Source organism: Heterodontus francisci, chromosome 1 (genome assembly GCF_036365525.1).
Source record: "Heterodontus francisci isolate sHetFra1 chromosome 1, sHetFra1.hap1, whole genome shotgun sequence".
NCBI classification, from domain to species: domain Eukaryota; kingdom Metazoa; phylum Chordata; class Chondrichthyes; order Heterodontiformes; family Heterodontidae; genus Heterodontus; species Heterodontus francisci.
The window spans coordinates 277,412,743-277,427,919 of NC_090371.1; the positions used below are offsets into that span (position 1 = coordinate 277,412,743).

The window sequence follows — 15,177 nt, forward strand, 5'->3', positions numbered from 1 at the left end:
GATTTTTGTGAACCTACTAATCTTGTTTTTGTCCAGAAAATAAAATTCTGTTTTGTCCTGTGGACTTCCTGTTGAAAATAGCTGTGTTAGCTGATTCCAATGGTTGGAGCGGAGGGAGATTCTTGGCAGCTTCATTGCATCTGCTGACATTGTGGGAGGGTTGCTGACAAATTATATCAGTGAAGTAATGACTTAATTGCCATAGTTCTGGCAGATGCTGAATGGCAGTAGTGATGGAGGGAAGAGTGAGGTTTGTCAACAGATGGAAGGGAAGCCTCAAGTGTTGATCTCAGAAGCCTTGCACATTGATCTCAGGAGCTAGGGAGGATTCAACACCATCAGACTGGGAAAAGCATTGAACACTGATCAGAGAGCTTGCGTTGTCAGGTGAGGGAGGCTGTGAGTATTGTTTTAGATTATTGACCATAGAATCTGACAAGGGAATCCTTTCATATTGATCTTCGAAGCCTGGAACCTTTCTGGGTGGTATTGATCTAAGAAGCTTTGATCATTGATCCAGGTACATCCAATATGAAACACATTGAATATTGACAAAGAAAACTTCGAGGTATTGATGCAAAGCACCTGAGTGTGATGCCTTTGAGCATCAACCTTAGAAAACTTCAGTCCAGGAAACAGGAAGCTATTTTTTAATATGTTATTGTACATAGGTCAATATTTTAAGGCTTGTATGACTGACTGCCACATTAACCTGTAATGACATTTTCAGTTGTAGAGGAGTTGCAAGGTTAAGGAAAAGGAAAGAACGTGCATTTATGTAGCACCTTTCATGGCCTCAGGATGTTCTAACGGTCTTTACAACCAATTACCTACCTTTGAACTGTTGTGATGTAGAAAAGACAGCAACCAATTTGCACACAGCTAGGTCCCACAAACAGCAACATGATAATGACTAGATAATCTGTTTTTAGTGATGTTGATTGAAAGATAAATGTTGGCCAGGACACTGAGTAGATATATTCAAACCTTGAGGTTTGACATAAGTGACACTGTACAAAGAGCAATAAAGATTGTGGCATAAGGCTTGAAAATAAATGGGGGAGGTTCCATTTGCACTAGAAGAAAAGGATTTGAAGCAAAACTGACCATTTGCTGAGTGTATTCAGTCAATATGGAACTGTTGCCAAGGCAGACCATGAGCTGAGATACATCTCAAGAATTTTACAAGCAAGAACAAGTTTTGTGTACACCAGCAGGAGATTCAGTCATGAAGAGTATCATAAACCAACCCAATGCTGCATTCAAGGTTCACACATGTACATTTTCCATTCTGATTAATTAGGAGCAAGATTCCCAATTGATGTTCTTCCTGACCGTGGAGTATTGAAATTAGTTTTAAAGCATGAATCATTGTCCTGGCTTAGATTGTCCAACTCAGTTTCAACCATAGATTAAACTGGACCTTCCTGGTCAATGTCATACGAGATGGTGCAATTCCAAACTGAGCCACATATGGGGCTTTCTAGTCATTTTGTGTGTGAATATGTGCATGTGATGTCCCCCTGCATTTGCACCCCTACTCCATTATCAATCTGGAGAGAAATTGGAGGTAATTTTAACCTAACTCGCCAGTGGGAAACTCACAGGAATGAGTGGAATGCTGGTTTTACGTCCCGACCAATTTAACTCTCCGTTGAAGACATTTGTGTCCTAACTTGCACCGTCCAGTTCATCCATCACCCTGTTCTTGCTGGTTTACATTGGCTTCCAGTCTGGCAACACCTTGATTTAAAAAATCACGTGCTTGTTTTCAGCTTCTCACTCCACCCTATATCTGCAACCTCATCTAACTCTGCACCCCTCCAATTCTGGCCTTTTGCGCATCCCCAATTTTAATTGCTTCACCATCGGATGGCCATGCACTCAGCTTCCTAAGCTCTGGAACACCCTGCCTAAACCTCTCAGGCTCTCACCTCCTTTTAGATGCTCCTTAAAAAACTACCTCTTTGTCTAAGCTTTCAGTCACCTGCACTAACATCTTATATGGCGCGGTGTCAAATTTTGATTGATAACACTCCTGTGAAGAATCTTGGGTTGTCTTACTATGTTAAAGGGGCTATATAAATGCTGTTGTCGTTGCTGTCGCATTGTTCACACTATTCAGCCAGTACAGAATTTCTGAAACAAAAGCAGGTTGTGGATTGATGAATTTCAGCTGCTCTTTTGAAAAATGGTGTCGCTTAGCATATGTCTAGAGGACAACCACATTTACAGTCTCCTCCATATTCATTAAACCTGTCAGCATGTTGTGCTACTAGGATACCTTTCTGCAGATTTTTGATTTAGATTTAGATTTAGAGATACAGCACTGAAACAGGCCCTTTGGCCCACCGAGTCTGTGCCGACCATTAACCACCCATTTATACTAATCCTACACTAATCCCATATTCCTACCACATCCTCACCTGTCCCGATATTCCCCTACCACCTACCTATACTAGGGGCAATTTATAATGGCCAATTTACCGATCAACCTGCAAGTCTTTTGGCATGTGGGAGGAAACCGGAGCACCCGGAGGAAACCCACGCAGACACAGGGAGAACTTGCAAACTCCACACAGGCAGTAACCAGAATTGAACCCGGGTCGCTGGAGCTGTGAGGCTGCGGTGCTAACCACTGCGCCGCCCTAATGATAATGATATAAGATATTGGGTGAGAAATTGGGATTGTTTGTGTCCTTTTTTTAGGCACTAAGAGTGCCCTTAGAGCTCCAAGATAATATCCACAGAGCATGCACACACTTGAAGGGCAAAATGTGTCGGATGCTATATTAATGAGGGCTGACTTCAGGGCTTCTGCACAAACCAGTTGCTCCAAGACATGGGTGCATTCGTAGCTATTCCGTTTGGAATACAGAATGACTTGGGAATGAACAGAGCCCATGCAAAGCAGGGCAAGCTGCTGGAGGAGTGAGGAGGACAAGGTCGCTCAGCAGGCGGGCTTATCTGCCTAGAGTGTTGAGGAAGCAATTCTCCTACCTGAACTTCAGCAAGGAACAATGTGTAAGATGTCTGCATTTCAGTAAGGATGTCCTCACTGAAATCTGCCACCTGCAGCAGCCACAACTGCAACCAGAGCAGGGCAAGGATGGCATTGCCAATGGCTGTGAATGTGACCATGGTGATGTGTTTTTATGCATCTAGCCCCTTCCAGGCTGGATCTGGAGATATTTGCAACATCTTGCAGTTTGCTGCCCACTGTTGCATAAAGGATGGCTGACAGGCAACAGCAAAGGCACTTTTTTAAAATGTGTTTGTTCATGGGATGTGGGCGTCGCTGATTATGCCAGCACTTATTACCCATCCCTAATTGCCCTTGAACTGAATGGCTTGCTAGGCCAATTCAGAGGGCATTTAAGAGTCAACCACATTGCTGTGGGTCTGGAGGCACATTATGGCCAGACCAGGTAAGGACAGCAGATTTCCTTCTCTAAAGGACATTAGTGAACCAGATGGGTTTTTACAACAATCAACAATGGTTTCATGGTCACCACTAGACTTGTTTTTTAATTCCAGATTTATTAATTGAATTCAAATTCCACCATCTGCCGTGGTGGGATTTGAAACCCATGTCCCCAGAGCATAAGCCTGGGTCTCTGGGTTACTAGTCTAGTGACATTACCACTACGCCACCGCCTCCCCATTTGGTGGTGGATTGGCATGGGTGGGAGGACAAATGCTATCGTCCTGGGAGAGGACAGCAGGTTCGTTCGTGTTCCAAGAAAGCACTGCCGCTGCTCAGGACTACAGTGCATTGGCAATCCCAATAATCTATTGGAGGACAGATTGCTGAGTTTCTGTGACAGCTGCAAGCCCCTTTGCACACTATAATCCATCGCCTTGATGGCAGCAGTCTGAGCTTCCACTGCAGGCACTCATACTGGGTGGTTGCTGCATGTACTGCAATGGAAGCTGCAACATTGGCCATCCGATGCTGCATCATGTTTGGACCCACAAGTGCATGAACAGAGTTGGCCACCACTACCATGCCGGAAAGGATGGGCTCCAAGCTTTGGGCTAAGCCCTGAACCAGGTTGGATCTGGACTCCTTCATAATCCTTTCCATTGACTATCGGCCTTCTGGCAGGCTTCCCAATGCACCAAGCATTTTGTTGTGCATACCCATCAAGTCCTTCTGTAGGCTGCCCCAATGAAGTGCTCATCTGAGTCCTCTGCAACAGAACTCTTGTGCGACCTCACCCTCCAGTCAGCTGGCATCTGCATTATCTTTGCCCCCTGCCCTGGCTTCAGGCTACTCACGCTCAGCACATGCAGATTCCACCTCTATGCTAACCTCCAAATTACGTGTCATTTTAGTATCTGAGCTGTTAGCTGCAAGTGTGAAATTGAGTGACAGTGCATCTTCATCATCACTGTCTTCTTACTGTTTTTCCACTGCCAGGCAAGGTTGCACTACCTTGTTACCTGAAAGGAGAAAGGCACAAAAGTAAGATTGTGGTGTGAGTAGTGGGGGGGCGGTGGAGGTAGGGCGGGTTAAGTAAGAGGTGCATGCTTACACCATTTGCAGCTTGTAAATCAGAAGAGATTGTAGGATGAGAGGGAAATACAATGAGAGAATGAGGATTAGTTATGAAGGTACCCTTATCTTCGATGGTCTCAGTCCCATTGCTGGCCCTGGTGTTAGCAATGCACATCCCAATATTACCCAGTGCTGTCTCCTGCATGGGGTTAGGACTTGCATGGCTCTCCGGTTAGTGCCTCTTGCCTCTGATTATGTGCCACCTTGTCCTGCAAGAGAGAGGAGGGTGTGTCCTTGAAGGTCATGCAATCTGTTTGGGCGATGTGGCTATCATGGATGAATAGCTGGCCGTTTATGCAAGTTGTGAGATGTGGTTGCATTGACTCCTCCACTGTTGCTAAATTATCAGACTGCTTATCCAACATCCAATACGGGATGAGCAGAAATTTCCACCAATTAAATATTGGAAAGACTGAAGCCATCGTTTTTGGTCCCCACTCCAAACTCTGTCCCCTAGTGACTGACTTCATCCCTCTCCCTGGCAACAGGCTGAGGTTAAGCCAGTCTGTTCACAATCTTGGTGTCAGATTGGAGCCCGAGATGAGCTTCCAACCACATATTTGCGCCATCACTAAGACCGCCTATTTCCATCTCCGTAACATCACCTGACTTTGCCCCTGTCTCAGCTCATCTGCTGATTGCTCATTGACTATTCCAACGCACTCCTGGCTGATATCCCACAGTCTACCCTCCATATACTTGAGTTAATCTAAAGCACTGCTGCCTGTGTCTTACTCACACCAGGTCCCGTTCCCCTATTGCCCTTGTGCTCTCTGACCTACATTGGCTCATAGTCATGCAACGCCTTGATTTTAAAATTCTCATTTTTGTTTTCAAATTCCTGCATGGCCTCACCCCTCCCTATTTCTGTAATCTCCTCCAGCCCACAACCTTCTAAAATATCTGCGCTCCTCTAATTTTGGCCTCCTGAGCATCCCTGATTTTAATTGCTCCACCATTGATGGCTGCACCTTCAGTTGCCTAGGCCCCAACCTCTGGAATACCCTCCCTACCTTCTCTGCCTCTCCACCTCACATTCCTCCTTTAAGACACTCCTTAAAACCTACCTCTTTGACCAAGCTTTTGGTCATTGAATCAGTGGCTTAGTGTCATATTTTGTTTTATAATGCTCCTTTGAAACGCCTTAGGATGCTTTATCTTGTTAATGGCGCTATATAAATAGAAGTTGTTGTTACCACCATCTAAGAATTATGTACCTGTGTATTATTATATGATAGGCAGCATGAGTATGTTGAAGTTTATTCCACTTTGCAATACATGTTAAATGGACAGATGCTGTACGAAATCCAGTCCCTAGGAATGATAGACTTGGTTGACATAGAAAACTGAATTCGACAAAAGGACAAACAAAGTCTTAATTAAAGATGATGATCAAGTACAAAGTAAAATTGACGAAAAATAAACAGCAGTTAATTTTTTTACTTGTATCAACAATTCATAGTATATTGAGAAGTTAGAGCTTTCTTTGCTCGAGCTGGGAAAGCTAATAGGTGACCAGATAGAGGTTTTCAAGGTCACAAAGAGTTATGAAAGGAAAGGTTAGAAAAAAAAATCCTCTAAACAGTGTCAGTTGGGGTGTTAGAATTTGGAATTCTCTGCCACCAATCCATTTTTGAAGCAGAGGTCCATAAATTCTTTCGAAAAGGAATTGGATAGATTCTTGAATATCAAAAGATGTGAAGAACAAGCAGGAGAGTGGTGTTAGACCAGGTGGCTTGTAGTGAAAAACACAACCACAGACTTGACTGATCAAATGGCCTTTTCTGTACTATGATATTCCATGATTCTCTCTCTGTGCTGTTAATCAAAAATCTGTGGGAACATTATTCTCTTTAGGAGGTTGACAAAGGAAAGATACGTTTTTCTCCATCAGGCTTCTAATTTGTATGCTTGGTATAATGTCCCAGCCTGAACCGCTAGCCTCATGAAAGGGGGAGAGGCAAACAGTTGGGGAACAATTAATAGCTTGCTGTCTCTCTACCACAAATCTACTCAGGGGTTCACTGTTGCCACTGTCAAGTTCTTAGTCTCTCCAAATTTACCACACGTTACTTGCGGCATTCCCAACTGTGCACTCATTAGCACTGTCCTCGATTTCAGAGCAACTGAGCTGGTTACAGATTCATGTAACCCTCCAGGTGAAGGACAAACTGTAAAAATAAGGGAGAAAAAGAATGATATTTATTATATGCAGCTTCAGTTCCCACTCCATTTTGCAAAGGTTTGTTACACTTGGGACCACCCCACACCAACTGTTATTAATTTGCTATGAAGCAAAACCAAAAAGTAATTATGCTATATATTCATTAAAATTGTGTGTCAATTCTCTAATAATGCAACTAAAATCAATCTTTTTTTACAGGCTCATATCTCATGTTTTTGTAAAATGTTAAAATAAATGATTTTCCTGCCTTATCTTTCACCCCTTACTCAAGGCTAAATTATCCACGTGATAAATGGAACATCCCACTCCTGATGATACATTACATGTATTCCTTAAATTGTGCAAAAGGCCATTGCAATTCACACTTGCTTAAAGCGTTTGTGAGTTATGAATCTTTTATACTTGGGAAAGAGCTTCAATAATGTATCCAGTGATGGTGCACTTTTATAGGTTTTATTATAGAGCTGAAAGAGATCCCTTCAAAAATGACCACTAAGACTTTAATAGGTCTGAAATGTTATATTAAAACTGTCAATAGAAATGATCATGGTTCTTTGTTTCTTTGTGAAGCAACTGAAATTTTGCACAGTGTCTCAACAGAGTACACAGTTAAGTTTATTCAGTGCACGAAGCAATATTCCTTTTGACAATTAATATCACTGCGGGGACAGAGATGCCCACGAGTATTTTGCTAACAGAAGTAATGAGACGTTAGTGTTTTTGCTTTTCTTTTCTCCCGCTGTTTGTTCAGCAATAAGCATGATGGAAACAGAATGCAGCTATAATATTGTGGGTGGTTAGACATTGTATGTGCACAAAGACCAGCTGTAAACAACACAATAAGGCATGACGGTAAATGGTTTTCAGGCTTTGGCTAAGTACATCGAATAACTGAATTTTAATTCATTTTCTTAAAATGTAGGGTTTGGCACTTCATTTATCAAAAGTTCTGTAGTTTTGATTTTGTTTCAATTATTATTTGTTCTATGATACTATGAAATTTCAAAAAAAGCTATGCTTTAATGTATTCAAGCGTGCTGTTTATAGTTTTGTTAATAAAGATTTATAAGGATGATACCAGAACTGAGAGGTTATTCTTATTAAGAAAGGTTAAACAGGCTAGCAAAGTAAAGACTGAGGGGTGACCTGATAGTGGCCTTTAAAATTATAAAAGGGTTTTATACTAATGGAGGGGGGTGGGGGGGCGGGGAAACCAAAGTGAGGGGTCATAAATATAACCTCTATAAATCCAATAAGGTATTCAGAAGAAACTTCTTTACCCAGAGTGTGGATAGAATGTGGAGCTTGCTGCCACATAGAATGGTTGAGGTGAATAGTATAGATGCATTTAAGAGGAACCTAGTTAGACACATGAGGGAGAAAGGAATAGAAGAAATTACACTGATAGGATTAGATGAAGTATATGGGAGGAGGCTCATGTGGAGCATAAACACTGACATAAGCCTGTTGGGCCGAATGGCCTGTTTCTGTGCTGTGAGTTCTATGTAATTCCATGTAATTTCAGAAACTCCAATTTTGATCAGCTGTTAATAAAATTGTTTTCTTTCAATCTACAAAGGATTTCTGAAACAATTATTGCTCCTGTAGGACGTTGTCAACTATAGCAAACACTGGGCTTAGTTTTCCCCCAGGCATCAGAACCATATACGGGTCCTGAGCCCACACATGTCCTTAGCGCGCCACAAGAGCAGCTTTACGAGAGGCAGCCTCCTGATTGGTCTCCACTTTCACCGCCCAATTAAAGGGAGTGGGTGGACCAACGAAGCCAGAGGTCCAGTAAGAGGACACTCAGCAATGTCTGAATGGCAGCCTCACCAGGAGAGGTGAGCGGTGCTGGAGAAAAGGAAGACCTACGGGGTGCCTCAAAGTCGAGGTGCTCACGAAGACCTCCCATTTCAGTGGTGAAAAAGATAGCAAAGTACTCAAGGTGGAGGGTCCCCTGATGCTGCCAAGTAATTGAGCCAACCTCTTGGTGAGAGGCCACTTCTACAGCATTGCCAGGCTGCAGACACAGTGGGGGCCTGTGCGATACTGGGGCAAAATAGCCCTTGATTAAGGCCTTAATTGGCTTCATTGCCTTGCTGCCTCTGTGGAGCGGGCTGCTGATTCCCGTGGTAGCCTACCCCTGGGAACGTCGGCCGAAGTGGGGGGGACACTGACCGGGAGCCGTACCGATGGGGTTTCCCGCTGCTTTCCCAGCACCCCACCCCCACTGGTCCACCTCCAAACCTGTCTCCACAGGGCTGGGGAAATACTGCCCACTGTGTTTTAAGGTCATCTGTTGAATATTAAATGCTAATCTTGTTTTAACTTTTATGCATTTATTCAATCATTATACCACTCCACATTAATTAAGGCAAATGGCTACTTGTGAAAGGAAGTGAGAAATCATACATAAATGCTCAGGTTGAATTCTGTAGCAGGGACTCAGTATCGTGTTCACATGACAGCGGGAATATTTTACACGCAAAGTAAAATAAATTGGGGGTAATTTATCTTTGTGTGCTGGAATAAAACAGATGATGGCGAATCAGCAGCTTTTTTTTTCACCTCTCTTGATTTTTATTTCCATTGCCTTCAATGAATATAAAGATTGAGTGGGATATAAAATGCATTGTTGATTCACAATGAGCTGCTTTATACTATCGTACAAAGTCAAAATTATCCCCATTGACTTTTCCTGAGCGTGTTTTCTTTTTCCTCTAATGTGTCCGTGAATAATAATGGCATATAGAAAGTGCAGTATTAGATATTCATTCTGTTTGGAGGGTCTTACTTCTAGTCTCTGCTTGTTCTGCCTTCAAGTTCTTCACCAATATGGTGGACAGTGCTCTTCTACCTGGAATTGTGCGTGCGCTTCCTGCCCACCAGATTGGGATTTAGTAGACCTCCAAAAAATGGGCCGAACTCTTGGCCAACAACACTCTATCACTCCACTAGCTGCTTCACACTTCCTTTCTTAACCATCTAAATGGGCTCTGTAAATGTAAGTGTCTATCGGTGCCAAGTTATTTTGCAGTTTCTTCTCTGATTGTATACCTGGGTTGTGCCTTCATGTGCAATCCCTGATGTTACCAGAGGAGACTTGCATCCCTTCGCTCTGGGCTGAATTCAATATCAGAGGTGACATGTCATTGTCCCAAGTCAATATACCCTCTGGTTCCCATCTACCTTACAGCTTCAGGACGTGCAGCCATCGAAATTTGCAGTGCAGGAAGAGGCCATTTGGTTCTTCATACCAGCACTTTGCTAAAACAATTCCAATTTCCCTGCAAGGGAGCTTTGAGATAAGACTGTCACAACAGAGATGATTACTACTTCCTTCTGCCATGAGGCTGATATTTTGTTGGTAAGGTTGCCACACATCCATCGTCAAGCCAAACAATCTGGGTCCAGCGATGACTGCCAGTAATTTTGAATTGGAATGGAACAGAACAAGTCTAGTTCAGGATGGCTGTATTTCTTCATATTCACAATGACTTTTTTTTTTCAAATATATCGCTCCATCTGGTATTGGATTGTGCAAAAGATTGGCAACAGTTCCTGTGAGAAACAGTTGGAATCACAATGCATGTGTAATTTACCTTAATGAAGTTGTATAACACAGTAACCGAGGGATATGATGAGAAGATAGGTAGAAGGAGTTAAGACCACTCAAAAACCAGTGGGCTGGTTCAGCTTGGTGACCTTTCTCAGTTACTAATGATTCAAGTGTACATGAGCAGATAATCCTTGTTGCTGATGGGTTTACTAGGGTCTGCAGCATGGTTGAAACTTTTAGGTGATAGCTATGTTTAACCTGGCCTTGTTGGTAGCACTGTTGACCCTGACTCAGAAGGTTATGGGTTCAAGTCCGACTTAAGCACAAAGTCTAGGGTGATATTCCAGTGCAGTACTGAGGGAATGCTGAACTGTTGGAGTTGCTGTCTTTCAGATGACATGTTAAACCAAGGCCCCATCTGCCCCCTCAAGTGGATGTAAAAGATCCAATGACACAATTTGATGAAGAGCAGGGGAGATCGCCAACGTTATTAAAAACAAATATCTGGCCATTTGCTGATTGCTGTGCGCATAATGGCTGTGGTGTTTCCTTACATTACAGTGAATACATTTCAAAAGTACTTCATTGGCTGTAAAGCAGTTTGGGGCATTCCGAGGTCTTGAAAGGTGCTATATAAATGCAAGCTCTTCCTTTCTTTATACAATTTAAACTTATAAATTTCTCTCTGATGCCCTTGGTGGGGAATTAGGCAAAATTATCAATGTCAGAAGGAAATGACTGGCTTTTAGTGTACTTTTGAAATGAGGCATCTAAAGCGTGATATACAAATACGTTGGGGGTATTTTATGCTCTCCCCAGCGACAGGTTTGGAGGCGGGGGAGAGCATTTAATCAGGTGGGATGTATCGGGTGGGGATCCTGCCACCTTCCTGCCTCCACCCCAGTTAAGACCGTGGCGGGAAGGCCCAGCTGCCTTTTTGGGGCCTTAAATGGGTAATCTCCCCGGATGGGTGTGCACTAGACACAAGACTCGCTTGTGTATTTTACCAATATTCATTGCTGTACCATTGGCAGCTGAGGCCCTAAGCTTTCGAATTCCCTCCATAAACCTCTCTGCCAATCTACCTCTCCCTCCTCCTTTTAAGACGCTCCTTAAAACCTACCTCTTTAACCAAGTATTTGGTCACCTGTCCTAATATCTTCTCAGGTGGCTCAGTGTTAAATTTTGTTTGACATTCTCTATGCAGATTTTAGTGTGCTAAAGGCAGTATATAAATGCAAGATGTTGTTGTATAGAGGGAGCTTTCTATGTTTGCAAGCAATAAGCAATGCACAATTTCTGTCACAGGATCGCAATCGAAGTGTGCAAAGGGCACATTCCTCACGTGCAGAAAAGTCGACACAGACGGAAATCCTCAGTCACGACGTGAGTAATTGTTTGTTTGTTCGCTCGACTTTCTCCCTTTACTGTTGTTTACATCATGCCTGCTCTATTTACATGTGCTGCTTGTTGCTTCCATGCTTATGTTTAATGGGGTGTTCAGAAATAACATCAGTCTTTCTGTTCTTCTGTGGTTCCAGCCTCTTGTTTCAGAATTAGATAATTACAGATCAGCGTATATAACAGCAATACACTTAGTGCATTTAATTACTTGTTCTAACCAGCAGCTCCCATAAATCCTCTGCTATGAGTTAAAGAGAAATTAAAATGTAATAAATAAATATCTTGCCACATTAAAACTGCAGAGCGTAAAATGTCAAAACTTGACAAATTGAAATGAGGATGTTCTAAGCCTCATCCTAAAATCACACAAGATAACTAATAAAAGCTCAGCCCTTACTTGCAAAAGGTAGCAGGGCAAAGGCAGGGGATTGAGGGAAGGAGGCAGATGATAACGTTGAAAGAAAAGTTCTTCCTTCCCCCTTCAGATATGCTAACTCATACAAATTGATTGTGAGAGGTGTGATTTCTCAATCACATTCAGCCCTCAGTTGCGATATTGTGAAAGGGTTCTGAAAATTTGGGATTGTGGGGGGACAGGAAGAGACAGAAGGTAAGAGAGGGAGAGACTTCCATCCATAGACCCCCACTCTTGGATCCCTGTTCACAAAGCGGTTAAAGAGACTACTGAACCTTCCAAGAGAGACACCTGTAGACTGCCACTGGATGGAGACGCCCATGAAGGGGAAAGACAGAGCTTTTCAAGAAAGTCCCCATTGGTGAAAGCAGGCTTGAAGTCTGGGCATCCCAGTTTCCCTGAGGGGCCCTATATCAGGCGTTAGACCCCTTGTTAGTCGATGCAAGGGGCCAAAAGTCCATTTTAGGCAGCTACCCTGGACGCCTGAAAAATGGCCTGACTCAGTCTCGGGCCTGTTGTTCTGGGATGCAGGACCTTTAAGTTAAGCCAAGTTATAGCCAAACGGGCAGTAACATAGTTCATTAAAGAGCTCTGATCTGTTAGAAATTAGTTAAGCCACTAATGTGCTTTATAAAGCAACTGCCAATTGGTTATGTTTTGGAAAAAAAAGCCACTCATGATTTTTGTCTCCTGAGATATAAACAATGGGATTGACATCACTGCCCGCCTGAAATAAAATTGATAAGTAGCCTTGGACTGAATATTGGTTATGGATTTCTTGGCGGGCTTAGAATAGTTTTAACACAAAAATTATTACTCAACACTGATGATGAGTAAACACTCCAGCAACGACTACTGTTGGGGGTTATTTATCCATCTCCTTTCAGGTTTGAGTGGCTAATGGCAAATCAAACTGTATAGAACCACAACTTGTTCCTTTTGGTAGGTACCAGATGATGACTAATCTCTCCCTCTTCATTTTAAAAATGTTAACAGAATAGCTCCATAGAAACGAAAAAAACATTGCCTTTGACTCATAGCTGCTCAACATAGTATCTGAAACTTTGGCAACTTGTGCTGATAGAACCCATGGGAAATGACATTGATGTGGAAGAAATATTTATCATTAATTTGCCAAAAAGGTATTACTGTAAACCTCATCAGCTGTGTTCTGTTTTTGGATTCTGTCAGTAGAGTGATTTTACTGCAGCTGCAACACAAATAACTCATCTTACCAAGTCATTATGTGAAAGGCCCTATTCAGTCAAGGCGACTCCAATATCACTGCCTTGCTGGGAAAATAGAGTTGTAATTCTTCGATTGCTACACAGTTAATTACAATTGGAAGAGGAAATCTAACTGACTCTAAACACTTGAAGGAACAATGTATAGAGTATAAAACAAGAGAATGTTAGAAATAGATCGTTGTGGCAAAATTATATCTGAAATTTAACCAATGATAGATGTAGATGGGCTCATCGTGGATTTCTTTGACTTCTTGATTTTATTTAAATTTCAAACAAATCTTGCCGATATAAGAACTATTGCCGTATGTTCTGAGTGGCAGAGGATTGTTTAAAAACAGTTTTACAATTATGCTTATGAATTAGCTTCAATTGTCAGCATTGCTAATTAATTGGTGCAAGGAGCGAAAACTTCCAGAGGGCCTGTTTCAGAGATTACTGGAAAATAATTGGATGTATTAGGTGTGTGTAGCTTATAATTCTGTGATTGGTAACGAGTAGAGGTAAGGAAACGTTTCTACTTTTGAATTTGTACAAAACTTTTGACCATGCATTTGTTTTGTGTAGATTGTGTGAAGTTCAGCAAATAAGGACTACAGTGAGTGATCAAACAGCATTAGAAACAGGCAGTATTTATCGAATAAGCGAAGTAATATTGATTGGAGTGGCTATAAACTGTCGAATAATTTAGTTTCAAGAAGCCAAGTGAATATTAATAGGCTTATGTTTCAGCAATATCTTGCAAATCATTTCAGTTTTAAAGTACTTCAAGATATAAACTATTTGTCAAAATGTTAGAATTTACCAATGAATTTTTCTTGCCCTTTTGCATATCCCGTGATGCCCAGCAGTGCTTCATTCTGCAGTATTTTGCTTTTATTTTAGTGCTTCATCCAGACTTGCCTTGTGGCTTTGTTCCTTGGCTAAAACAATGGCCGCATGCTGCACGTTTTGATTCTGTGCCAGTCAGAGTGAAAATTGCATGATTTCTTTGACTTCAAAGTTTCTTTTTTTAGATTTCAACAGCAGAACAAAAGATCAAAGAATCATTCAGTCGTACAACACAGAAGGAGGCCATCTGGCCCATTGTGCCTGTGCTGGCTCTTTGGAAGAATGATCCCACTCTTCCTGTTCTTTTCCGTAGCCCTGCATTTTTTTTTTTTACCCCTCCAGTTCCCATTTTGAAAGTCGCTATTGAATCTGCATCATGGCCATTTCAGGCAGTGCATTCCAGATCACAACAACTCAGTTAAGATGGAAGAGTTATTGGCCTAACGAAATGCAATGAATGCTGAAACAGTCAAGTTTTCTCTTTTCATTCCACCTGTGGCAATAACCTGTGCAAGTGTTGAGCCACAAGCAAAACGGCCAACAGCAACAATTTCCCCGGAGAACCCTGCTTTCAAATATCAAAAATGTTCTATGGACAATCACAAAAAAAGTAGGGTGGGGGTGGGTGGTGTTGAAACGAACTGGTAAGCAAGAACTTTGTGACTAACGCAGAGATCTAAGAAATAGATACTGAGAGTGCTTTTGATGGCAGGGAGTTTGGAAGATAGCCCGAGAGAGCAAGGATGTGATGGTTAGAGGATGAAGTAGATCAGGGAGGTGAGGATTCACAGTAGGCCAGAGTCATCAAACTACAGAATGTAAGCTGGAATTCATATGGAATTCATGTGGGTTGAAATTCTTGAGGCCGGCAAGGACAGCATCAACGAAACTGAGCCTGCAAGTGACAAGGTACAGCAAGTAATTAGGAAGGCAAATGGAATGTTGGCCTTTATTGCAAGGGGGTTGGAGTATAAA

The 15,177-nt window shown here is 42.2% G+C and overlaps 1 protein-coding gene across 9 annotated transcripts in view; it reads left to right on the top strand.

Moving 5' to 3' along the window:
* ccser1 (coiled-coil serine-rich protein 1) overlaps positions 1-15,177 on the top strand; it is a 1,304,709-nt gene that overhangs the window by 826,517 nt on the left and 463,015 nt on the right. For all 9 annotated transcript variants that reach the window (XM_068045908.1, XM_068045891.1, XM_068045926.1 and 6 more), the window contains one exon: positions 11,617-11,694. In XM_068045908.1, coding sequence (XP_067902009.1) covers positions 11,617-11,694 — 78 coding nt within the window. The remainder of the gene's footprint in view (positions 1-11,616; positions 11,695-15,177) is intronic.